The sequence below is a fragment of the Trichomycterus rosablanca genome, chromosome 8, assembly GCF_030014385.1.
Source record: "Trichomycterus rosablanca isolate fTriRos1 chromosome 8, fTriRos1.hap1, whole genome shotgun sequence".
NCBI lineage: Eukaryota > Metazoa > Chordata > Actinopteri > Siluriformes > Trichomycteridae > Trichomycterus > Trichomycterus rosablanca.
This window is the reverse complement of record NC_085995.1, coordinates 28,754,322-28,779,436: the sequence shown is the minus strand read 5'-3', so window position 1 is coordinate 28,779,436 and position 25,115 is coordinate 28,754,322. Positions and strand designations below refer to the sequence as shown.

At 38.6% G+C, this 25,115-nt stretch overlaps 1 protein-coding gene and 1 long non-coding RNA gene across 2 annotated transcripts in view; one reads left to right on the top strand and one right to left on the bottom strand.

Moving 5' to 3' along the window:
* The window catches only part of fstl5 (follistatin-like 5), a 267,906-nt gene that overhangs the window by 122,339 nt on the left and 120,452 nt on the right, over nucleotides 1–25,115 (top strand). Inside the window, exon 5 of the mRNA XM_063000647.1 lies at nucleotides 20,585–20,781. Within this exon, the coding sequence (XP_062856717.1) occupies nucleotides 20,585–20,781 (197 nt within the window). The remainder of the gene's footprint in view (nucleotides 1–20,584; nucleotides 20,782–25,115) is intronic.
* LOC134319463 (uncharacterized) lies at nucleotides 11,462–12,385 on the bottom strand. Its single transcript, XR_010013511.1, has 2 exons — nucleotides 12,147–12,385; nucleotides 11,462–11,860 (listed from the first exon to the last, which is right to left on the bottom strand). It is a non-coding gene; the product is annotated as an uncharacterized LOC134319463 (long non-coding RNA).

Genomic DNA, 25,115 nt, shown 5'->3' with positions numbered 1-25,115 from the left:
GCATCAGTCCCCATGGCATGGGTGTGGTGAAGGTACCACTGACCAAAGCTCCCTGTTTGGAAATCGTTTACCTGGAAATTTTATTATTTAAAGATTTGAATGAATAAAGATTAAAAGGGACTCCACAGAAATCCTAATTCATGTAGGTCAAGACTGCGTGACTTTCAAGCCCTTTGATGGAATTGTTGTGCTACTGTGATAAATAAAGCCAGATGGGTTTGGCCTCATGCCAAGTTCACAGTACACAACTTTCCAAGGTGTCAGGTTGCTGTACAGTTCACACTACACAACTGGATCTTTTGTAATCGGGAGTCTCTCAAGTCGGTGTGTATTTCACACTACACGACCGATCGGCGATAGGGGGTTTCACACTACACGATCGATCACCAACTGGAATCTCAGGCAAACTTCTCTGGTCTCCCAAACTACGTTTTGTCACGAAAACAAACGCGAGATGTGACGAGGGGTTTAATGATACCACGTCCTAAAATGCACGTCAACAAGTAGCGAGCGATCAAAGTTGTTAATGCCCTGATGTGCAGCATTAAATCAAGAAGAAAAAATAAATGAATCTGAGTGGATTTGGCAACACGAACAGTATGGATTGTTCTATAGTAAGTTGGAGGTTAATAAATATTTTTGCAATGCGACATTGTTATGTTTTGTAGAGAACGATCAGGTCAGAAATACTATAAAACTTGTGTGTGCCTATGTATTCTGATATAAATTATACTATGCCCCTGTCCCACCTTTTTATAACACCTCCCCTGCGTTTCCCCTCACCCCGTATCTTGCGTTCTCATTGGCTGTTTGACATAGCACTCACTGCCAGTCGAGCAACTCAGATCTAGATATCTGACATGCTAGAAATCTTGGATCGAGTTGTTGGGTAGTTCACACATAGCAATTGAGACTGAGTGTCGTTTCCACTATGCCAACAGAAAGAATGAAGTACTGTAGAATAAATTGATATAACTGTTTTATTAAAGTGATACATTGTAACGGTAAATGCCAACTGCAGCACGGCACATCAGAACCTAAATAAATGCCAAGCAAAAGCAAAGAGACACTGTTGGAGATTATATCCCACAGCGGATGAGTCTTTTATTGAACACGCAGTGTGTGAAGGTCCCCAGTGGGACTTTACACAGTAGACTTGCCAGCCATCTTGGAGGTGTGAGGCTTTGTATGCCAAATCTCCAAATACTCCATAAATAAAACATGGCTGGATTTCAAATGGGGCTTCATGAAAAATGCAGAAAGCAGGTGAATAAAGGGAAAAAGGAAACAAAGAAAGCTACACATTTCTTTGAATGCTGCCTTTGGTCTAGAACTAAAGGATTGTTGACTTCCAGGGTGCTAGGGATGCTCAGGTTGACGCAGCTTTGGCTGACTGCCAGTTATAATATCATCCCTATTCATCTGACTGCTGAAGCCACTGACCTGAATAAAACGTTTAACCCCAAATTGCTGCACTACTACCCACCCATACTGCCTCTCTGTAATCTTGGCAGGTTGTCTCCAGGCAACTACCATCATTGGCTATCTTTAATATAAATAAACTTGACAGCTGCTTTTTTGCCTGGTTGAATACCATGTTCTTTTCCCTCTGCAGTGCAGTATCTTGTAGGCATTAATACGAGCTGATGGAAGAATTTATTCCAAGGTAATCCCGTGTTCCAAGGTACCAAAGTACACTCTAAAAAGTAATTCAGATGGCCTTTAACCAGTACTTAAATATATGCACTGCTGTATGCCAAAAAATCAAGTTACATTATATTACACAATTTTTTACTTGCAGTTGTTATTTTATTGAGTTCTGATAACGCACAAATTATAAGTGTTGTTTCAACACACTATAATGAATCACCTGAACTTAAGATATTGGGTTGAACAATAAAGAACAAAATTTAGCTTCTAGCAACTTAAAATACATACACTGTACGACTTAATTTTCTCATTAGTTTGAATTCGCCCCGCCCACACGAACAGAAACGGTCTGTGTTTTCAAGGTGCCCTTTCTTCACTGTGGAGTGAGTCTTTCACAAGCAAGGTGAGCATTCTAACTGTTACAAACATTTTTAAACCTATATATCTACAGATTTCACTTTTGTGATTTGAATAATTTGCCCGCTTTGCAGTTGAAGGTCGGCAGGCACAAACTACAAGAGCGAGAGAGCGGGAAAGAGAGAGTTTGAGTGCTATGCAAATTAGCTAGCTAGCTTTTCTTCAGAGTGGCATGGACCAACACACGATTTGGTGATATATACTGAGTAAAACTTGACTTTTTCATGGATTAAAATATTTCCAGTGACATAAAATTTCCCTGGTGAGCTATTAAAAACTTTTTACAATGTTTGTGTAGCAAAAGTAGCCAACAACTATGCTAAGGTTGGCTAGCTAATTATTACGTGTTTGCGTTCTAGGTAAAAATAAACTAAACAATAAACATTACTCATTTGTTTAATTCATATAATTTTTAAAATACTGATTTTACAGACTGATATGTGGAATTTGTTTTTTCATAGTTTTTATTGTTGTCCACTAATGGGATTTGGTAAAAGTGTTTTGTAATAAATTATTTTTTGGTAATAATTCATGTTTCCTTGTTCTTGTATCATTGTTAAAATTGTTTTACATTCAGCAAATTCAGTGCAATGCTATCAAACATTCAAATGAATGTTTAGAGATATTAGGCTACAGGATGTTGGATCAACGTAATTCTACGAGCAGTTGGCATAACTCAAAAAGACTAATGCAAAATGTTGCCTTGATTTTTTCTGTTGACCCAATGTTATATTTAGTATTAAAACTTTTAAGTTAAATGAATATTAAATATAACATTGGGTCAACAAAAAAAATCAAGGCAACATTTTGCATTAGTCTTTTTGAGTTATGCCAACTGCTTGTAGAATTACGTTGATCCAACACAATATTTTAGGTTTTCATAATTCAGTAAAAATCATTTTTAATTAACACTAACTTAAAAATATCTGTTCATGTTGACAGTTATTAAGTTTGTGTAATTTAAAATATTGTGTTGGGTCAACGTAATTCTAGGAGAAGTTGGCATAACTCAAAAAGACTAATGCAAAAGGTTGCCTTACTTTTTTTTGTTGACCCAATGTTTTATTTTTTAGAGTGTAGCAGAATGCTGTTTTCACATAGATGCAGCAGTTCGAAAGCTTTGTGTTCACAAAGCTGTAAAGTAGATGGATTTTGATTTATTATGGTTTCCCACAGCTGTTTAGTCATTTTCTTTAAACTTGTCTTATAAAAATACAACCGGATGTAGTGTTTAATACAATAATAATTGATAACAATAATAATAATACAATACAATACAATAATAATACAATATTCAGTAGGCTACTTAAAAAGAACCCAGATTGCTTAAGGCTTCTAAGTAGATGGATCTTTATCAGTATATACACCGATCAGCCATAACATTAAAACCACCTTCTTGTTTCTACACTCACTGTCCATTTTATCAGCTCCACTTACCATATAGAAGCACTTTGTAGTTCTACAATTACTGACTGTAGTCCATCTGTTTCTCTGCATGCTTTGTTAGCCCCATTTCATGCTGTTCTTCAATGGTCAGGACTCTCTCAGGACCACTACAGAGTATGTATTATTTAGGTGGTGGATCATTCTCAGCACTGCAGTGACACTGACATGGTGGTGGTGTGTTAGTGTGTGCTGGTATGAGTGGATAAGACACAGCAATGCTGATGGAGTTTTTAAACACCTAACTGTCCCTGCTGGACTGAGAATAGTCCACCAACCAAAAAAATCTAGCCAACAGCGCCCTGTGGGCAGCCTCCTGTGACCACTGATGAAGTCTAGAAGATGACCAAATCAAACAGCAGCAATAGATGAGTGATCATCTCTGACTTTACATCTACAAGGTGGACCAACTAGGTAGGAGTGTCTAATAGAGTGGACATGGTATCTAAAAATGTCTGATCCACTCATACCAGCACAACACACACTAACACACCACCACCATGTCAGTATCACTGCAGTGCTGAGAATGATCCACCACCTAAATAATACCTGCTCTGTGGTGGTCCTGACCATTGAAGAACAGGGTGAAAGCAGGCTAAAAAGTATGTAGAGAAATAGATGGACTACAGTCAGTAACTGTAGAACTACAAAGTGCTTCTATATGGTAAGTGGAGCTGATAAAATGGACACTAAGTGTAGAAACAAGGAGGTGGTTTTAATGTTATGGCTGATCAGTGTATGTACATATGCTATATTATGGGTGTTTTGGCAACAGTGGAAGCAAATCTAGAATGTGCTTGGTATTTTCTTGTCTCATTTTTGGCAGGCATGTCAGACACCATGTGTTGTAACCTGCTGTTATATAGCCTCATGTTTTAATAGTAATTGCTTAATTTTAATAGATTACAATGTAGATTACAGAGTAGCTTTGGACCCACCAAGGCCCTGGCCAGAACAGAATGATTGGTGAAAAACAATGAATAAATAATAACAGTACATTTTATTAACCAAATCTATGTATTTAGTTTGCTAAATTGAAGAAACACTGGCTTTTCAACTGACTATGTGCCTTGAATTACAGTACAGCTAGGTCATCACACCGCGGTAAAAAACGAGACTAAAAGAATTCCCAACAGGATGGTGGAGCAGCCAGAGCCCATCAGCGTCTGGCAGGTCACCCTGGACCACTGCACACAGCTGCTGAGGACAATGCTGTCACATACCTTCAATTATGCAGGAACACAGTCCGGGGTGAACCGGGGTTGTCGTCAGACACCATGTCAGTCCTAACCCGATCAACACACTCCCATGCATACTGAGTGAAATGCAGGAGAAAGACTCCACAATGCTTTATGGTGAGAAGTTATAATATATGGTAAAAAGTATGTGGTCATCCTTTGGAATTACTGAGTGCAGGTGTTTCACACACTCATTACTAAGATGTGTATAAAATAAGGTCAATTTATTGTGACCTGTACAGATTGCAAGCAATGCCTTCTTGTTCAACATCATATTTATTAAATATTCTTTTAACCAAATGGACACAAATTACCACGGACACACCTCAAAATCTTATGATCCTAAGGTGTAAAGCTGCATGACAACCCAAACTAAAAGTTCCAGAGAATGAATTCTTATGAAGACATAAGGTTTCAAAGCATCAAGCCTTACCGTCTCCGACTTCCTTCTTTTACCCACTATGCACTTCAGAGCATTGCATGTACTGTTAAACTTTGTGTTCTGTTGACACTGACTTTTCTGTTATGATCTTTGGGGCCACAGATACCCCAGTGTTGTGTGGGTAAAATAAATATTATGTGGGTTCAATAAAGTAAACCTAGAAGGACAGACATGATGTGATGAGCAGAAAGGGTCCACGTTGAAATCAATTATCATGCGGGTGCTCAGGTAGTGCAGCGGTAAAACACTCTAGCACACCATAGCTGACTTTTCCAACTCATCGTTTAGAATCTTAGCTCTGCTTTCCGGCAGGCTGTGTGCCTCTATAAACAACGATTGGCTGTTGTTCATACAAGTTGGGAGCCGGATAGGGACTCCTCATAACCCGATGCAGTTATGACCTCTGCTGGCTGATTGATGGCATCTGCACAGAGACGGGGGATAATGCGCTATCAGGGTGTGAATCTCAGCTCTGCTATCCGACAGGCTGGGCGCCTACATGAACAACGTTTGACTGTTGTTCATACAGGTTGGGTGCCAGATAGGGACTGCTGGCTGATTGATGGCATCTGCACAGAGACGGGGATAATGCGTTGATCAGGGTGTGGCTCTCTGTACACAAAGCTGATCCACATATGAACTCGCCTCATGCAGGTGAAAAGATGCAGTCGGCTACTGCACACGTGTCGGAGGGGGCGTGTGTCAGTCTTGCTCTTTTCAACCAGGGTGATCAACATTAATAGAGAGGAAGCATAATGCAATTGGGTAATTGGATACACTAAAGTCGGGACAAAAAGGAGAGAAAATGCATAAACAGTATATTAAAAAATTATAAATTTTATTATATTATTATTTTTATTATTATTATTATCCATTTTACAGCCATTTTTGTCTATTGAAATGACCAATCCAATGGCTGAAATAGCAAACGTATATGTGTAAAGGTGACTTTATAATATAGAAACTGTGATGTATATAGGAATTATTGGTTTTATTTAGTCTGACACATCATCATGCACATTAAACACAGAGTTGCAGCAGAGCAGATAAAGCAGTCGTGCAGATGAACTACAATAAAAGTACTTACAAAATCGGGGGAAAAAACAACCTTTTCCTTTGACCCCAGTCTTTCACTCCTGCTGTCTTTCTTTCACCTCATGAATTGACTTTTCAAACTCCCACTCGAGGCAAAGATGGACTTGTTGCAGTCACTGTAAAGCACCACTTGACAACTGCTTTCAATCAGTTTTTCAAACAGTGTGATTCTTTTTAAGTGTTTAACACCTTTATTGTTGCTGCCTTTGACACATAACTGCTAGAATACCCATGATGCTGTTTTTGCTAGCTGTTTCTCTGTTACATGAAAAAACATTCTCTTTATTAGCAGTATTACCATGATCTCAATATGGCTGTTTGATCTAACACAGTAGGGGGTAAGTTTATAAAATATTTAAGTTACAGTGTTGCATAAGGACCCACCAAAGGCTCATTGTTTACAAGCAATGATGGGTCATGGCTTACATCTTTGTACCAAATAGTCTTTCACCATCTACTGAGCAGGTATTATTATGGTGGTGGATCATTCTCAGCACTGCAGTTACAATGACATGGTGGTGGTGTGTTAGTGTGTGTTAGTGTGTGTTGTGCTGGTATGAGTGGATCAGACACAGCAGCACTCCTGGAGTTTTTAAATACCGTGTCTACTCACTGTCCACTCTATTAGACACTCCTGCCTAGTTGGTCCAGATAGATAGATAGATAGATAGGTAGGTAGGTAGGTAGGTAGGTAGGTAGGTAGGTATGTAGGTAGGTAGGTAGGTAGGTAGGTAGGTAGGTAGGTAGGTAGGTAGGTAGATAGATACTTCATTGATCCCGAAGGAAATTAGATATTAGAAATCACCTTGAAGATGTAAAGTCAGAGACGATCGCTCATCTATTGCTGCTGTTTAAGTTGGTCATCTTCTAGACCTTCATCAGTGGTCACAGGACACTGCCCATTGGGTGCTGTTGGCCTGATATATTTTTGGTTGGTGGACTATTCTCAGTTTAGCAGCGACAGTGAGGTGTTTAAAACCGCCATCAGCGCTGCTGTGTCTTATCCACTCATACCAGCACAACACACACTAACACACCACCACCATGTCATTGTGACTGCAGTGCTGAGAATGATCCACCACCCAAATAATACCTGCTCTGTAGTGGTCATGTGGGGGTCTTGACCATTGAAGAACAGCATGAAAGGGGGCTAACAAAGCATGCAGAGAAACAGATGGACTACAGTCAGTATATGTATAACTACAAAGTGCTCCTATATGGTAAGTGGAGCTGGTAAAATGGACAGTGTGTGTAGAAACAAGGAGGTGGTTTCAATGTTATGGTTGATCAGTGTACAAACAAAACTATACAATATTTACAAGCTGGATTTTATCACACCAGGTAATTAGTGACATTACCCTGCCTTAAATCATTCCACCAGGACTACTGGGATTCTTCCCATAATACAACCACTTGACTATTAGTACATGTACTATTATTACTCTCACTCAGAATGAGCTGCTTAAATGCGGTTTGGTTCGCGCCAGCTCCTTCTGGGTTAAACCATTAGTTCCTCGAGGGTAGTCCTTTTTACAGTTTCTGTATATATCATTACTACATACACAATTAATTTACAGTGATATCACATCGACATCATTATTTCACATACAAAATGGTATCGGTATTTCAGTGCGTTGTTTCGTTCTTTTCCTTTTAAGTGTTCATACCGGCTGTTTGTGCGGCTCCCCTCCTCCTCCGTATGAGTGAGCTCTTCCTCTTTCTTATAGGACAGAATTTTGCATTGCGCTCGGTTTTTGCCGGGACGTCCAGGTAGGAGCACCTTGTTTCACTGATGTCCACAGGTCATTTCCCAATACGTTAACACGCACGCATTTTCGTTTTACTGCTTGCGAATGTTCTTTATACCGCATTTTCTCTCGGATGTGCGCATCATTTTCTGGTGGGCTTTATTCGCGTTTATAAAACGGATAGTTCCGGTCCTAAAATCTGATTGGCTGAGCCGCGTTCGAAGCCGTTGTAAAATCCCCGATAAACGCACACCTATGACCACCTCACATCATTCCATATTAATAGGCTCTATGCACGCAAGCTCTGTGACGCGTTTCCGTTTAGCGTTAGTCGGGCAGTCTAGCTTCCGGTTTGTTATAAACACCGGCAAATTTCTAATCACAACGTGTCGTATAGCGGCGAATATACGAGTTTGAGTTCTAAAATTAGTAAGAAGGTTTTGTGTTTTCAAAAACAAGATCGGGGTGGATCGGTACATTCTCAGGGTTCATGTTGAACGCTGCATCCGACGGGTTAAAAAGAATAAGTTGTTTGACACAGTGATCGCTATCAGAGCATAAATCAGCTGTTTACTGTATCGTGAGATTGGACCACTTGTCAAGGGATGGAGCTAAACATTCGTTTTTGACTGTAATTTTTTAAAGAACGTGCACATTTAAATATTGTAAATATATATATTATAGTTTATACTCTGTTTTTAAACAAAAGCATAAAAAGCCAACAAAAGCCTCTTCATTATGTAAACATACCTCTTATGTCTACACTCTTTGATTATTTTATTAGTTCTACAATTACAAACTGTAGTTAATTTGTTTCTTTCTATACTGTTAGCCTCCTTTCTGTTCTTGATGACCAGGACCCCCACAGAGCAGGTATTATTTAGGTGGTGGATGATTCTCAGCACTGCAGTGACAATGACATGCTGGTGGTGTGTTAGTGTGTGTTGTGCTGGTATGAGTGGATCAGACACAGCAGTGCTGCTGGAGTTTTTAAACACCGTGTCCACTCACTGTCCACTCTATTAAACACTCCTACCTTGTTGGTCCACCTTGTAGGCATAAAGTCAGAGACGATCACTCATCTATTGCTGCTGTTTCAATTGGTCATCTTCTAGACCATCAGTGGTCACAGGACGCTGCCCATGAGGCACTGTTGGCTGGATGTTATTGGTTGGTGGACGATTCTCAGTCCAGCAGTGACAGTGAGGTGTTTAAAAACTGCAGCAGCGCTGCTGTGTCTGATCCACTCATACCAGCACAACACACACTAACACACCAGCACCATGTCCGTGTCACTGCAGTGCTGAGAATCATCCACCACCTAAATAATACCTACTCTGTGGGGGTCCTGGGAGAGTCATTGAAGAACAGCATGAAAGGGGGCTAACAAAGCATGTAGAGAAACAGATGGACTACAGTCAGTAATTGTAGAACTACAAAGTGCTTCTATATTGAGTGTGTAAAACAGTTTTTGCTGTTTCTTACGTTTTGTGAATCTGGCAGTTGTTTAACATTCATTTCACAATGAATAGACCACTTGAATGGCGTTAAAAAGACTTGAAATAAAATCTTTTTACATTTAACTTCAAATGGACGTTTTTTTTTTCTCTTTTGTAACATGATACAAGGTTTTGAACTGAACAGCATATACAGTGCCTTGCAAAAGTATTCAGCCCCCTTGAACTTTTCAACCTTTTGCCACATTTCAGGCTTCAAACATAACGATATGAAATTGTAATTTTTTGTGAAGAATCAACAACAAGTGGGACACAATCGTGAAGTGGAACGAAATTTATTGGATATTTTAAACTTTTTTTAGAAATAAAAAACTGAAAAGTGGGGCGTGCAATATTATTCAGCCCCCTTGCGTTAATACTTTGTAGCGCCACCTTTTGCTGCGATTACAGCTGCAAGTCGCTTGGGGTATGTCTCTATCAGTTTTGCACATCGAGAGACAGAAATTTTTGCCCATTCTTCCTTGCAAAACAGCTCGAGCTCAGTGAGGTTGGATGGAGAGCGTTTGTGAACAGCAGTTTTCAGCTCTTTCCACAGATTCTCGATGGGATTCAGGTCTGGACTTTGACTTGGCCATTCTAACACCTGGATACGTTTATTTGTGAACCATTCCATTGTAGATTTTGCTTTATGTTTTGGTTCATTGTCTTGTTGGAAGATAAATCTCCGTCCCAGTCTCAGGTCTTTTGCAGACTGCAACAGGTTTTCTTCCAGAATGGTCCTGTATTTGGCTCCATCCATCTTCCCATCAATTTTAACCATCTTCCCTGTCCCTGCTGAAGAAAAGCAGGCCCAAACCATGATGCTGCCACCACCATGTTTGACAGTGGGGATGGTGTGTTCAGGGTGATGAGCTGTGTTGCTTTTACGCCAAACATAACGTTTTGCATTGTGGCCAAAAAGTTCGATTTTGGTTTCATCTGACCAGAGCACCTTCTTCCACATGTTTGGTGTGTCTCCCAGGTGACTTTTTATAGATATCTTTGAGAAATGGCTTTCTTCTTGCCACTCTTCCATAAAGGCCAGATTTGTGCAGTGTACGACTGATTGTGTCCTATGGACAGAGTCTCCCACCTCAGCTGTAGATCTCTGCAGTTCATTCAGAGTGATCATGGGCCTCTTGGCTGCATCCCTGATCAGTCTTCTCCTTGTTTGAGCTGAAAGTTTAGGGGGACGGCCGGGTCTTGGTAGATTTGCAGTGGTCTGATACTCCTTCCATTTCAATATGATCGCTTGCACAGTGCTCCTTGAGATGTTTAAAGCTTGGGAAATCTTTTTGTATCCAAATCCGGCTTTAAACTTCTCCACAACAGTATCTCGGACCTGCCTGGTGTGTTCCTTGGTCTTCATGATGCTCTCTGCGCTTTAAACAGAACTCGGAGACTATCACAGAGCAGGTGCATTTATACGGAGACTTGATTACACACAGGTGGATTCTATTTATCACCATCAGTCATTTAGGTCAACATTGGATCATTCAGAGATCCTCACTGAACTTCTGGAGTGAGTTTGCTGCACTGAAAGTAAAGGGGCTGAATAATATTGCACGCCCCACTTTTTAGTTTTTTATTTCTAAAAAAAGTTTAAAATATCCAATAAATTTCGTTCCACTTCACGATTGTGTCCCACTTGTTGTTGATTCTTCACAAAAAATTAAAATTTCATATCGTTATGTTTGAAGCCTGAAATGTGGCAAAAGGTTGAAAAGTTCAAGGGGGCTGAATACTTTTGCAAGGCACTGTATATTTGATACCCCATTGCTGCCAGCTTGACACTGATAAATTCTGTAATGACTTTAATTCTTGATAACCTGCTGTAATAAACATAAGAATAAAAAAATCAAAGTTCCTCCTCGCATTTACAACAAATATGTTTTTGGAGAAAGACATGTTAATACTGTAACATCAAATTAATCAATTGACAGGAAATTTATTATGGTCTGACATATAACATTTGATAATGAATAAAAGATAACTCATTCATATATTGGTGAACAAAACTTTTTACACTTAATCAAAAGATTGAGGGTAAATTGCTAATATATCCAGTCAGATATGTTTAGTTTGTTTTATGTTGTATTAGGATTTTAACATCATGTTTTACACTTTGGTTACATTCATGACAGAAATGGTAGTTACTCATTACACAAAATTCATCAGTTCAAGTTTTAATATCAAACAATTTTGTATCTCCAATTCACCTCACTTGCACGTCTATGGACTGTGGGAGGAAACAGGAGCTGCCGGAGGAAACCCACGCAGATACAGGGAGAACATGCAAACCTCACACAGAAAGAACCCGGACCACTCCACCTGGGAATTGAACACACATACATATATATATTTATTGTTGTTTGAACATCATTAATACATGGGATTTGACACTATCTTAAAGCTTGCCTAACCTGGCACTGTGCAAGCAGAATATGCATAAAAATGAAATTGTAATGGTATGCTTCAAAGCTAACTAAAACATGAATCTTAATACTGGTCTGTCAAGCTAGATGTAGTGTTTGTCTAGTCTAGCAAAACAACCACTAACCAGTTTACAACTACCCTACTTGCATGGTTCTAAGGAAATGTTTGCTAACGTACTTACCTTCATATTTGTCAATGTCGCTGGAGTTGTACATTTAAAATCCTTTTTCCCGCTTGTTAGAAGAAGCAGTACAAACCATGCGTCGGTCGGTCTAAATCGTTCACTGTCAGACGAGGTTAATCTTGAAGACAACAAGTGTAAAAGAGAGCCATGCCTAACGTTATCTGCTTGTTGACGACCGGCAAATGAATACCGGAAGTTGATCTGCCAGTATACGAGAACCCGGAAGACAGTCGTGCATAGAGCCTATACGCCACTGAAAAGAAAAAGCGAATGTTATGTTCGCCCTCATGTTGCCTAGCAACACTGTTAACGAACTACCTGGGGTCGCAGAAGAATGCTTTTTGTAAATAAAAACATTTATAAATTGAACATTGTTGTATTTTATTATATTTTATGTTGACTGCCGTTTTATAAAAGCAATAAGCCACTCGAGACCGTGCGTTACTGCTATGATTTTATCACGGGGAAAGACGTTTTAAAATAACCTTCCCCGTGATAGAATCGCAGTAACGCACGGTCTCTCGTGGCTTATTGCTTTATTATAACGTGCTTGTGCATAAAAGGAAAATGTAGATTGGATTACGGTGTGATCAAGGTCGTCATCACAGTGCAGCATGAAGAGGAGTATTAGACAACATTGATCCTAAACTGTTGAGCAGCTGAAGTCTCATATCAAGCAAAAAGGAGAAAAATTCCACTTGCAAAACTGCAACAACTCGTTTTTTCAGGTCCTAAACCATTAAAAGTCTCATTAATAGGAAAAGGGATGAAACACTGGGATAAACACGCCTCTGTCACAACCTTTTTGGAGTGGGTGGCAGGCATCAAATTCAAAATGTTATTATATTTACAAAATCCAGATTATTGTTTTTACTGCATTTTAATAAAATACTCCCTGATGATACTTCATGATGGATATGTATCTGCCTGTATTTTTCAGCATTAAGGACACTATTACTCCTGACCAAATCCTCAACTCTATTTGCTGAAATGCAGCCCCAAACTTTTTTTAATTTATATTTTTTCCCCTCTTTTTCCCCCAATTTTTCCCCCCCAGTCTAGTCGTGTCCAATTACCCTGAATGCGTCCTCTATACTGATTCGACCCCTTACCGCTGACTGAGGACGCCTCTCAACTGACTTCCGCCCCCTCCAGTACGCACAGTCAGTACAGACTGCATTTTTCACCTGCATGAGTCGAGTTCATATACTTGATGGGCACTGTGTATGGAGGGCCACACCACCATCAGCATTATTTCTCAGCCCTGTGCAGGCGCCATCAGTCAGCCAGTCGCACCAGTTATGAGGACCTATGATCCGACTTTCTTACCCTTTATCCCTGAACAACAGCCAATCGTTGTTCATACAGCCGCCCAGCCTAGTCGGAAAGGCAGAGCTGAGATTCGAAACGATGTATTCGAAACCCCAACTCTGGTGAGCTGGCGTACTTTACCGCTGCGCCACCTGAGCGGCCCTGCAGCCCCAAACTTGCAAAGAACCTCCACCATTTACTTAAAAAAAAATCAAGGCAACGTTTTGCATTGACCTTTTTAAGTTGATTTAACATTGAACTAAATAACGTTTGTTTCACCAACTTAACTGTATTAGGTTCATTCAACTTTACATATTATGTCAGGCCGACTCAAAGGAATCTTGCAGTGAATTCTGCGATGGAAAATAAACTGGTGCTAAAATAAAGAAGCTGTAATCTAGGTATAGAGTAGGGAAGGGTGATTTTAAAAGTTGAACATGTTTGGAGTTTGATGTTTCATAGTAACATAGTCTGATGTCAAAGAATGGCAAAGTTTTGTCTTACATCTTGAAGGTTTTCTTTGGGTCATTTAGTGAAAGTCACAACACCTGTAACCTTAACTTGTTTTGAGTTATGAGATTTGCAGTATGACTGTTGTTTGGTATTTGTTGGTGATAAAAGAAGGCTGGTCTTTAGAATCCACAATTAATGCCAACTTCAGTGGTTATACAGTTTGAAAAAGTTTTATGGGATGGTCTGTACTAAAATGACACATTACACATCCCTAAATGTTTTAAATGTTGTATCAACATGTTTTTTTTCTATTATATTTGAATTAAAAACAACTATTGTGAGATATATCCACTTGTCCTGTTTGCATTACACAGGAGATACACCCTCTCTTGTTAAAAAAGTAACTAAGTAACGTTTACTCTGAGTGCATTTTAAATGAGTTAGTTTTACTTGAGTAGATTTGTAGACTAGTAATTTTACTCGTACTTAAGTTAAAATTCATCAAAGTAATAGTACTTTTACTTGAGTACAATATTTTAGTACTCTTTCCACCTCTGCATGTACATCAGTATTTGCAGCATTTGCCACGACACTCAAAATTGAGCTCAGGTGCATCCTGTTTCCACTGATCATCCTTCAGATGTTTCTACAACTTGATTGGAGTCCACCTGTGCTAAAATCAGTTGATTGGACACGATTTGGAAAGGCACACACCTGTTTATATAAGGTCCCATAGTAGACAGTGCATGTCAGAGCACAAACCAAGCCAAGAAGTCCAAGGAATTGTCTGCAGATCTCCGAGACAGGATTGTATTGAGGTACAGATCTGGGGAAGGGTAGAGAAATTTTTTTTAAATAGTCAAACCAATGTAAAGAAGCTTGCTAGCTAACACTAACTCGGATATTTTTTTTATTTTGCAATTGCTCAAATCAAACCATTTAACCAAGCAGCTCACAGGGCAGATTAAGCAGGTCTTGTCATATCTGTAAAATTAAAGAATTATTGAAAAGATGTCTTATCAAGCCATACATACGACTATATCATCACATATTTTGGTTAAAAACATTAGCTAGCTAAAGCTAGTGCTAACTTGCTAGCTAGTTAAATAGATAAGATGCTTGGTTAGCATACTTGGCAGCAACAAAAAGATAAAATAGCAGAAACACAATTAGCTTCGATCAGAAATGGTAGTCATTAGCAAAAAATCTAACTGAAATGAGACTTAGTTTAATTCATATTGCATTATCTTACCTGATAAGAGGCTCTGGAGCTGTAAAATGGCTGAAGGTAGCACGAAAATGCTCATGAAAGATATGACCTGTGTCGTCTTCTTCTAGATTTACCGTGCTGGAGAGAGTTGGATGAACTTGAATTTGAACCGGAGTGGAAACAACTCAAATATGATTTCATTTAATGTATTTATTCGAGTTCAGAGAATAATGACATTTCTGAGTTGTACACCGATCAGCCATAACATTAAAACCACCTCTTTGTTTCATATAGAAGCACTTTGTAGTTCTACAATTACTGACTGTAGTTCATCTGTTTCTCTACATACTTTTTTAGCCTGCTTTCACCCTGTTCTTCAATTGTCAGGACCACCACAGAGTAGGTATTATTTAGGTGGTGGATGATTCTCAGCACTGCAGTGACACTGACACGGTGGTGTTGTGTTAGTGTGTGTTGTGCTGGTATGAGTGGATCAGAAACAGCAGTGCTGCTGGAGTTTTTAAATACCGTGTCCACTCACTGTCCACTCTATTAGACACTCCTACCTAGTTGGTCCACCTTGTAGATGTTAAGTCAGAGACGATCGCTCATCTATTGCTGCTGTTTGAGTTGGTCATCTTCTAGACCTTCATTAGTGGTCACAGGACGCTGCCCACGTGGAGCTGTTGGCCTGATATTTTAGGTTGGTGGACTATGACACAGCAGTGACAATGACGCTTTGTTAGCCCCCTTTCATGCTGTTCTTTAATGGTCAGGACTCTCCCAGGACCACCACAGAGTAGGTATTATTTAGGTGGTGGATCATTCTCAGCTCTGCAGTGACACTGACATGGTGGTGGTGTGTTAGTGTGTGTTGTGCTGGTATGAGTGGATAAGACACAGCAGCGCTGATGGAGTTTTTAAACACATCACTGTCACTGCTGGACTGAGAATAGTCCACCACCCAAATAATACCTACTCTGTAGTGGTTCTGAGAGAGTCCTGACCATTGAAGAACAGCATGAAAGGGGGCTAATAAAGCATGCAGAGAAACAGATGGACTACAGTCAGTAATTGTAGAACTACAAAGTGCTTCTATATGGTAAGTGGAGCTGATAAAATGGACAGTGAGTGTAGAAACAAGGAGGTGGTTTTAATGTTATGGCTGATCGGTGTATATACTCATTTCAATTAAGTAATACTAAAAACAGCTATTGATTATTATAAGTATGGCTTTTTAAGGCAAAGAATCATTTTTTTTCAGTGTGCAGACGCTCATTATTGCACCACTCGTCAGCCCTGCCTTCTGTTACAGCCAAATATTTCAAATCTTGACTCATCAATCCAGAGCACCTGCGACCATTTTTCTGCACCCCACTTCCCACGTTTTCATGCATGGTTGAGTCGCATGGCCTTGTTTCCATGTCGAAGGTATGGCCTTTTTGCCGACAATTCTTCCATGAAGTCCACTTCTGGCCAGACTTCTTGAAACAGTAGATGGGTACCTGGGTCCCACTGGTACTGTATCTGCCAGTTCTGAGCTGATGGCACTGTTGCACGTCTTCCAATTTCGAAGGGAAGTAAGCATGATGTGTCTTTCATCTACTGCACTGAGTTTTCTTGGCTGACCACTGCATCTACAGTCCCCAGTGCTGCCCGTTTTTTTGTGCTTTTTTGTCCTTTTGTCTTGTGTCTTGTTGCTGTTATGATTTTTGCCATGGTGTATGACCTGTGGTATGAAACTAGGGATTGTCTTCCACAATCTCATCTTTGAGTTTGGCTGTTTGTAGTTTGAAGCCTCCTACACAGCTGTTTCTGTATCACTTAATTACTGTGTTTTAACCTGCGTATAAAAATGATGATCATTATCACCTGATTGGTATAATTGGTTAATCATACACCTGACTACAATCCTACGAAATCCCTGACTTAGAAGTGTACCTAGAAGAATTGATGCTATTTTGAAGACAAATTGATTTAAATATTTTTTTTGTTTAATATTAACACTTTCATTTTTGAAAGCATTCTTATTCTTTTTTTTATTATTATTTTCTTTATGCATTTTCTCCCCTTTTTCTCCCTTCTAACGCGTCCAATTGCCCGATTGCGTCATGCTTCCTCTCCACCAATGCCGATCCCTGCTCTGATTGAGGAGAACGAAGCTAACCCACGCCCCCTCCGACACGTGGGCAGCATGCCGTATGCGTCTTATCACTTACACTTTGACGAGTGCAGTGCAGCTCAGCGTTGTGTACGGAGAGACACACCCTGACAGCACTCTTTTCTCATCTCTGTGCAGGCGCCATCAATCGTAATTGCACCAGCCATGAGAGAGAGACCCCATCCGGCTTAGTCCCGCCCATATCTGAACAACAGGCCAATCGTTGTTCATGTGGCCGCTCAGCCTTAGCCGGCACGCAGAGCTGAGATTCGATACAGTGTATTTGAGATCCCAGCTCTGGTTCCAGCGTGTCTTTTTACCGCTGCGCCACCTGAGCGGCCAGCATACTTATTCTTTAACTTTTGCACAGTACTCTACTGTATATGTATGCTTCCAACTTCGCAGCAACAGTTTAGGGAAGGCCTTTGACTGTTCCCGCATGACTATACCTCTGTGCATGAATTCAGTTCTATAAAGACATGAAGAAAAGCTTGGTTGAAAAGAACTCCAGTGGCCTTCAAAATGCCCTGACATCAGCCCCACCAAACAGCTTTAAAATGAACTTGAGCATCAGCTTAGGCTTTCTTGACCAACATCAGTGCCCAGCCATACATATGCCTTTTTTTTTTTGCTGAATTGGTACACATTCCCATAGGCATACTTTAGATAATGTTCACTCTATTTTAATACCATTTTTTAAATAAGATTTACAACAAGCCCGTAGTCATGTGTCCAAATACTTGAAAGATGACAATATATATGAAAGATGAAAAGATGTTATCAGCTCCATTACCGTGGCTGCTAACATTTCTGAAATATTCACATTAAATAAATTGTTTTTGACATATACATATTTTAAACCCCAGAACTATTTATTACAATCACTGCAGCCACAATGTTTTATTATATTTATCTTTTATTAGATTTGTACCTCTTGCTCATAATAATTGTGTTAGATATGATACTCCACAGTCAGGGTAGGGGTCTGCAGCAGTGGGTAATTGGATTTAGCTAGTTTGGGAAAAATATGTAAAAATGCATAAAATGCTTATGAAAAAATCTGAGTATAAGTAGGTAAGTGCGTCAATGCTGGCACTACTTGATCTGAAACTTAAAAATTACTATGGTTTATTTTTAGGTAATTAGTTATTAAATACACCCCACACCCACTTCCCAAAACAATTCTACAACCCCAAATCAGAAAAAGTTGGGACAGCATGAAAAATGCAAATAATAATAAAAAAAAAACGTGTCTTACATTCCAAAAAAGTTGGGACAGTAAAGCATTTACCACTTTGTAATGTTGCCATTCCTTTTCACCACACTTAAAAGACGTTTTGGCACCGAGGATACCAAGTGATTTAGTGTTTCAGCTTTTATTTTGTCTCATTCTTCTTGTTGAGTGGTGGTTCTTGATGCAGTGCCATCTGAGGAATCGAAGATCACAGGCATTAAGCTTAAGCTTGCGCCCTTGGCTTTTACGCACTGAAATTCCTCCCGATTCCTTGAATGGTTTATTGATATTATGCACTGTAGAGGGAGAAATATGCAAATCCCTTCCAATCTTTCTTTGAGGTACATTGTTTTTAAACAATCAATCATTTTCTCACACGTGTTGACAAACTGGAGATCCTCTGATCATCTTTGCTCATCAAAGACTCAGCCTCTGCTGGATGCTGATTTTGTACCAAACCATTATTACAATCACTTGCTGACATCACCTGTTTGGAATCACATCATTATTTAGATTTTTCACCTCATTACAAGCCCTTAAATGCCCCCGTCTCAACTTTTTTTGGAATGTGTTGCAGGCCTGAAATGCAGGAATGGAGGTATATTAACAAATGAAATAAAGTCGAGCAGATAAAACATGAAAATCTTGGGTTCAAACTGTCTGCAATTCAATAAAAGTCAAAGTAAATGTAAGGAACACTGTATTTTTCTTTTAATGGATTTACAAAAATATCCAAAAATAGATATTTTTTTGAATAAAGTTTATTTTATTATAAAATCATGTGATTTTTTTTCTTTTGTTTTACTAATCATGGTATCTTGACCTTGCCTTACAGCTTTACTATATGTTTGTGTAAACATGTCCTTGGTGCCATTATTGTCTGGAGCATTTTGTGTGTTTACATTAACCTCCTTTTGAATCTGGAAATCATTTGTATTTCAATGATATGAAACTTGACAGTTTATGAAAAATATAGACGTACAACTTACCTGTTTCACAACCTCTAACTTGTTTATAGCTTGTTTGTTTAATATGTGACACTCCCACATTTACCAAAATATGGCTAGTAAAATAATAATAATTAATAAATAAATATTTATTTATTGTTTATCATTAAATATTTTTGAATCAATACAAATCCTATTTATTCAAATTATTCTCCAGGCCATCCAAGGAGGATGGGGGTCCCTGCTAAGTCTGGTTCCGCTTAAGGTTTCTTCCTGTAATTTTATGGGAGTTTTTCCTTGCCACTGTCACCCTTGGCTTGTTCAACAGGGATTTTTGGTCTGTCGGTCCTGAATTCTGTAAAGTTGCTTTGAGTCAATGTTCTTTGTTAAAAGTGCTATACAAATAAATTTGACTTGACTTGACAAATATCAATACTAGGGATGTAACAATACACTCTACCCACAATGCGATACGATTCATGATACTGGGTTCACGATAAAAAAAATTTTCGAATGAAATTGAAGACAAATTATGACGAAGTTTCCTTGTATTATTTCTCTTAAAAAAATAAAATACTGTATTTGTGCTTATCTTTTATTTATCTAAATAATGAATGCCCTTTTATTTCTGAGGTAGGTACAAACTATGCCAAATAATGCTTATTGTGTAAAAAAAATGAAATGAAATTTTAAAACAAATCCAACATTATATAAATAAATGAATAATACAAATGAAGAAATTATCCTCACATAAATACGTTTGGCTGGAAAATCCCCTACTTGGCAACTTTGTGAACTGCCGTCAACCAGGGGAGGTGAATAGTGCCAGTGCCCTCTGCTGTTTAAAGTGAATATTGATTTATCTTAAATGAATAACTGATTTGAATCGTGGCACATGTGCATCGATCGTCTTCTAGTGCATCGTTACATCCCTAATCAATACCATAATATTTTGACACAAAAATAAGAATGAAGATAAAACAGCTCTGAGATTCTAAGACCTAAAAAGGCACCTCAGATCAATATGCCACCTGTAAATCTTACTAGGACAAACTATCAGCAAACTAGATGTTTCCACAACAGTTTTGTTTACCTTTGTTTCTCATTTCATCCCTGCAGATGATAACTGTCATCTGGGCGACTACAAGAAACTGAAAATGAAGGTGTTGGAACTCTGCGCTCAGCGTTACCTCGTACCTGGTGACCAAGATAGCTACAAAAGGGACATGGAATCCAGGAGGCATGTGGTAGACCTGATGTTCAGACGCTTTGATGCTGATGGTAGTGGGCGGGTGGACAGCAGTGAGATTTCACAGGTGAGCAGTGCCAAAGAAATTAACCATATTTATCTTCTAACAGTTTTCTTACTTATGACTTTCCACTTAAGTTGGCAGAACTGAAATACAGGCTGAGTGACAGTAATAAAGTTATTGTTTAATAAATACTATATTGGTGAACACATCATTAGTTATTATATTGGGAAGTCTTTAGTCATTGTTTAAAGAAAACAATTTAATTCCACCAACTTGAGTGCTAGTATAGTGGCAGTGCTTAGTCCAGACATGCAATTGCATGTTATATTAGTTGCTAAGGTCTAATGGCATACATCAAAAAGGACAAGAGGGAGTTGCAGTAGTCTAGCCCTAAGGTGACAAGAGACAGGGCAAGATTGGCAGAACTTTAAGAATAATAATTGGCTGCATTTTGTCATTATTATTGTTTAACCTGTCTGCCAAACATATACATAGAGAAGTACGATTAAGGAAGATGATCAAGAATTAAAGGCTGCTGGAAGAAACATCAATAACCTTTGATATACAGATGACACAACACAGTAGAAAATTAGTCAGACCTGAAGGAGCTAAATATTAGAGTGAAAAATGAATTTAGCTCTCTCTCTAACTCTCTCTCTCTATGTATATATATATGTGTGTGTGTTGTGCTAGTATGAGTGGACAAAACACAGCAGCGCTGCTGGAGTTTTTAAACACCTCACTGTCACTGCTTGACTGAGAATTGTCCACTAAACAAAAATATATCCAGCCAACAGCTCCCCGTGGGCAGCGTCCTGTGACCACTGATGAAGGTCTAGAAGATGACCAACTTAAAAAGCAGCAATAGATGAGCGATCTACAAGGTGGACCAACAGTGAGTGGACACGGTATTTAAAAAATCCAGCAGTGCTCCTGTGTTTGATCCACTCATACCTGCACAACACACACTAACACACCACCACCATGTCAGTGTCACTGCAGTGCTGAGAATCATCCACCACCCAAATAATACCTGCTCGGTGGTGGTCCTGACCATTGAAGAACAGAGTGAAAGTGGCTGAAAAAAGTATGTAGAGAAACAGATGGACTATAATCAGTAACTGTAGAACTACAAAGTGCTTGTATATAATAAGTGGAGCTGATGAAATGGACATTAAATGTTGAAACAAGGATGTGGTCATAATGTTATGCCTAATCGGTGTATATATACAACTTTAACACAGATGGCGATTACACAGGCTGGCCCTTGACAGAGAGAAGAATGAATTAAAAAAGATATTTAGATTAAAAGATTTGTCTCTTCAAACAAACATTAAAATAGTTCAGACTATTCTCATCTATGTCGTTAAATAGCAAGACAATACCTTCAATTTGCCTAAAGATAAAAAGATGAATCCTTGATCAAATTGAACCTACCCTTTTATTCAAAGCCGAGTCAACCATGGTGAAGCTCTCTTATTTTGTACACTTAAAAAAATAATTGGAAAATACATTTATTCATAAAAGAAAAGGACAGAATAGGGCTGGGCGATATATCGAGATTTTATAAAATATCGATATATTTTCATACGCGATATAAGATAAGACAATATCGTATATCGATATAGATGTTACGTTCCAATTACGTTCCGTCTTTCTCTTGCACATGTTCACCTTGCCCTGCCTCTCTTCCTCACTGAACACAACTCGCCCCTCCCCACCGCCAATTCTTTCTGCCCTCAGAACACATTTCTGTAAGTAAAACCCATGATAGCATGGAGACGGTGGAGGAGCTGCTTAGTAAAAAGAATAATAATGGCTCAATTATTTGGAGATGGTTCGGATTCAGTGGTGGAGAAGTGTCAGATGAGCAGCAGAATAATGTATTCTGTAGAGAATGCCGAAAACAAGTCCAGACAAAAGGTTCCAGCTCCGTGTACCTTTGGTCATTCGTTTTCACTTCAAATCCCAAAGTTGAAAAACAAGAAAACGAGTCGTTATTCATTTCAAAAACCAATATTGGAAAACGGAAATAAACATGCACGTATTTACGTCATATATAGAGTGTAAATCATGCAAGTGTTGAGAAAGTAATAATAACGTAACGATGCGTCTCCTGTTGTTCTGACTTGTGTGTTTGTATATGTGATGTGCATGTATTTGCTCTATCTGTAAAAAACAAACATTATGGGGATTTCTGTACTGGATGTTGTACGTGGTCGTGTTAGTTTATACTGGATGATCGCCCGACGTCCGACACGTCATTCATTTATTTATCTTCTTTTATATTGTTTCTTGTTGTCGGCAATAAACAACCAAAAATTAATAAAATTGCATGAACTTACTCTGCAGTAAACAAGGAGCAAACAGCAATTAAACAACAAATGAAGCTGTTAAATAATAATAAAGTGCATTAAGCAGAATGCTGATTAAAATGCATTAAATGTTGTAATAGTTACACAGTAACATGAACGATTAGTCATGCCTAAAAAAAAAAAATAATAATGCAAATGTTAATGTTGTGGCGACTGATGTAAGACAATGTATATAGTCCAAACATGTCAGGGGGGGTTAACGAGAACGCTACTTTTAATGTCACACAAGCTCAGTGCAAAACAACAGAAGAACACAGCCGGAAACATTCTTAAAGGGCCAGACGACATATTTGTAATTCACATTACACAACAGGTGAGATGTTACAAAACAACAAATTATTTCTTAGAATAGTTCTTTTTTTTTAAGGAAAAATAGTTCTTGTGTGAAGCTTCCCCAGCATGAATATTAATAAAAGTGCCTGTAAAAAATTTGGAACATGTAGCTTTGTCTCAGAAGTGTCTTTTTGTTATTACCTTATGGGATGACAAAATATCGAGATATATATCGTATATCGCCGATCAGCTAAAAAATATCGAGATATTATTTTTGATCCATATCGCCCAGCCCTAGGACAGAATGACTTAAGTATCATCAGCACAGGAATTGTACGGTAGATTCAGAAGTTTATCAGACCACTTGCACACTTTTTGTTGTTTGTCATTGACCAATTAAAAAGAGTAAGTATTTAAAATCTAAAACTGAAATCTCGTATTCACAAAATTATTTAGACCCTTTAGTTAATACTTTGTAGAAGCCCTTATAGCAGCTATTATGGCAGCAAGTCTTTACAAGGTCTTTACAAGCTTTGCACACCCGGATTTGGGCAGTTTATCCAATTCTACTTGGCAATAGTTGGGCAGTTGTAGCGTAGTGGTTAAGGTACTGAACTAGTAAGTAGAAGGTCACTGGTTTAAACCTCACCACTGCAAGGTTGCCACTGTTGGGCCCTTGAGCAAGCCCCCTACCCTCAATTGCTTAGACTGTAAATTGTAAGTCACTTTGGATGAAAGTGTCTACTAAATGCCAAAAATCTAAATGTCTCAGGTCTCTTCACAGATGATCAAAGGGGTTTAAGTCTGGGCTTTTGCTGGGTCACTCAAGAACATTGCCTTACAGTCCACTCCAGGGTTGTTGTGACTTTTATGCCATTGTTATGTTATAAGGTGAACTGTCGTCCCTGTCTGATTTCTTTTTCAAGAATGTTGCTGTATTTGGTTGCATTCATTTATTAATCAATTCCAGTCTCCTTGTCCCTGATGCTGAGAAGCACCCCCATATCATTATTCAGTTTCACCTCATAAGGTATAACGAGTATTTCTGCGAATCAATGAGGCTGGTCACAACATCAAGAAAAACAAAGCAGAAAAAAATGCCTAACTGTGGGTCATCAGCATTTCTTTTGCCAGACAAACCGCTGATAGGGCATACATCTCCTGGCCAAACAGTTCCATTTTTGTTTCATCACTGCATACAGCTGTGTTCCAGTATATATCTGGTTAGTGCTCTTCAACAGTTTTTTAACCAACAAAAGTACAAAGAAATTAACTGTAATGTGTAATCTGTTGTGTGTAATCTACTTGAGTGCATTTTGTAAATATAAACACTGAATATATTTATATAGCCTCAGAAGTACTTTGGCAAGCCATTGTCACATAATGCAGTCCTCCACCGAACCACAGAATGCAAACTAAATCTCCGTTATAAGAAACAATACCTTAAAAAGCAAATGGATCCTTGATCAAATCAAACCTAACCTTTCATTCGAAGCCCAGAAAACCTGAGTGAAGCTCTCTTATTTTGTACAAAAATAAATAAATGATAATAATAAAAAATGGAAAAGTCATCTATGCTTGAAAGAAAAGGACAGACTGATGTATCATCATTTGATTTTGAATTATTGCCATTTGCATGTACCAGTCAACACCAAACCACAAGTAATGACCAAATATTTAAAATCTAAAACTGAACTTTTGTAATTCACAAAAACATTTAGACCCTTTAGTTTATATTTATTATATTTA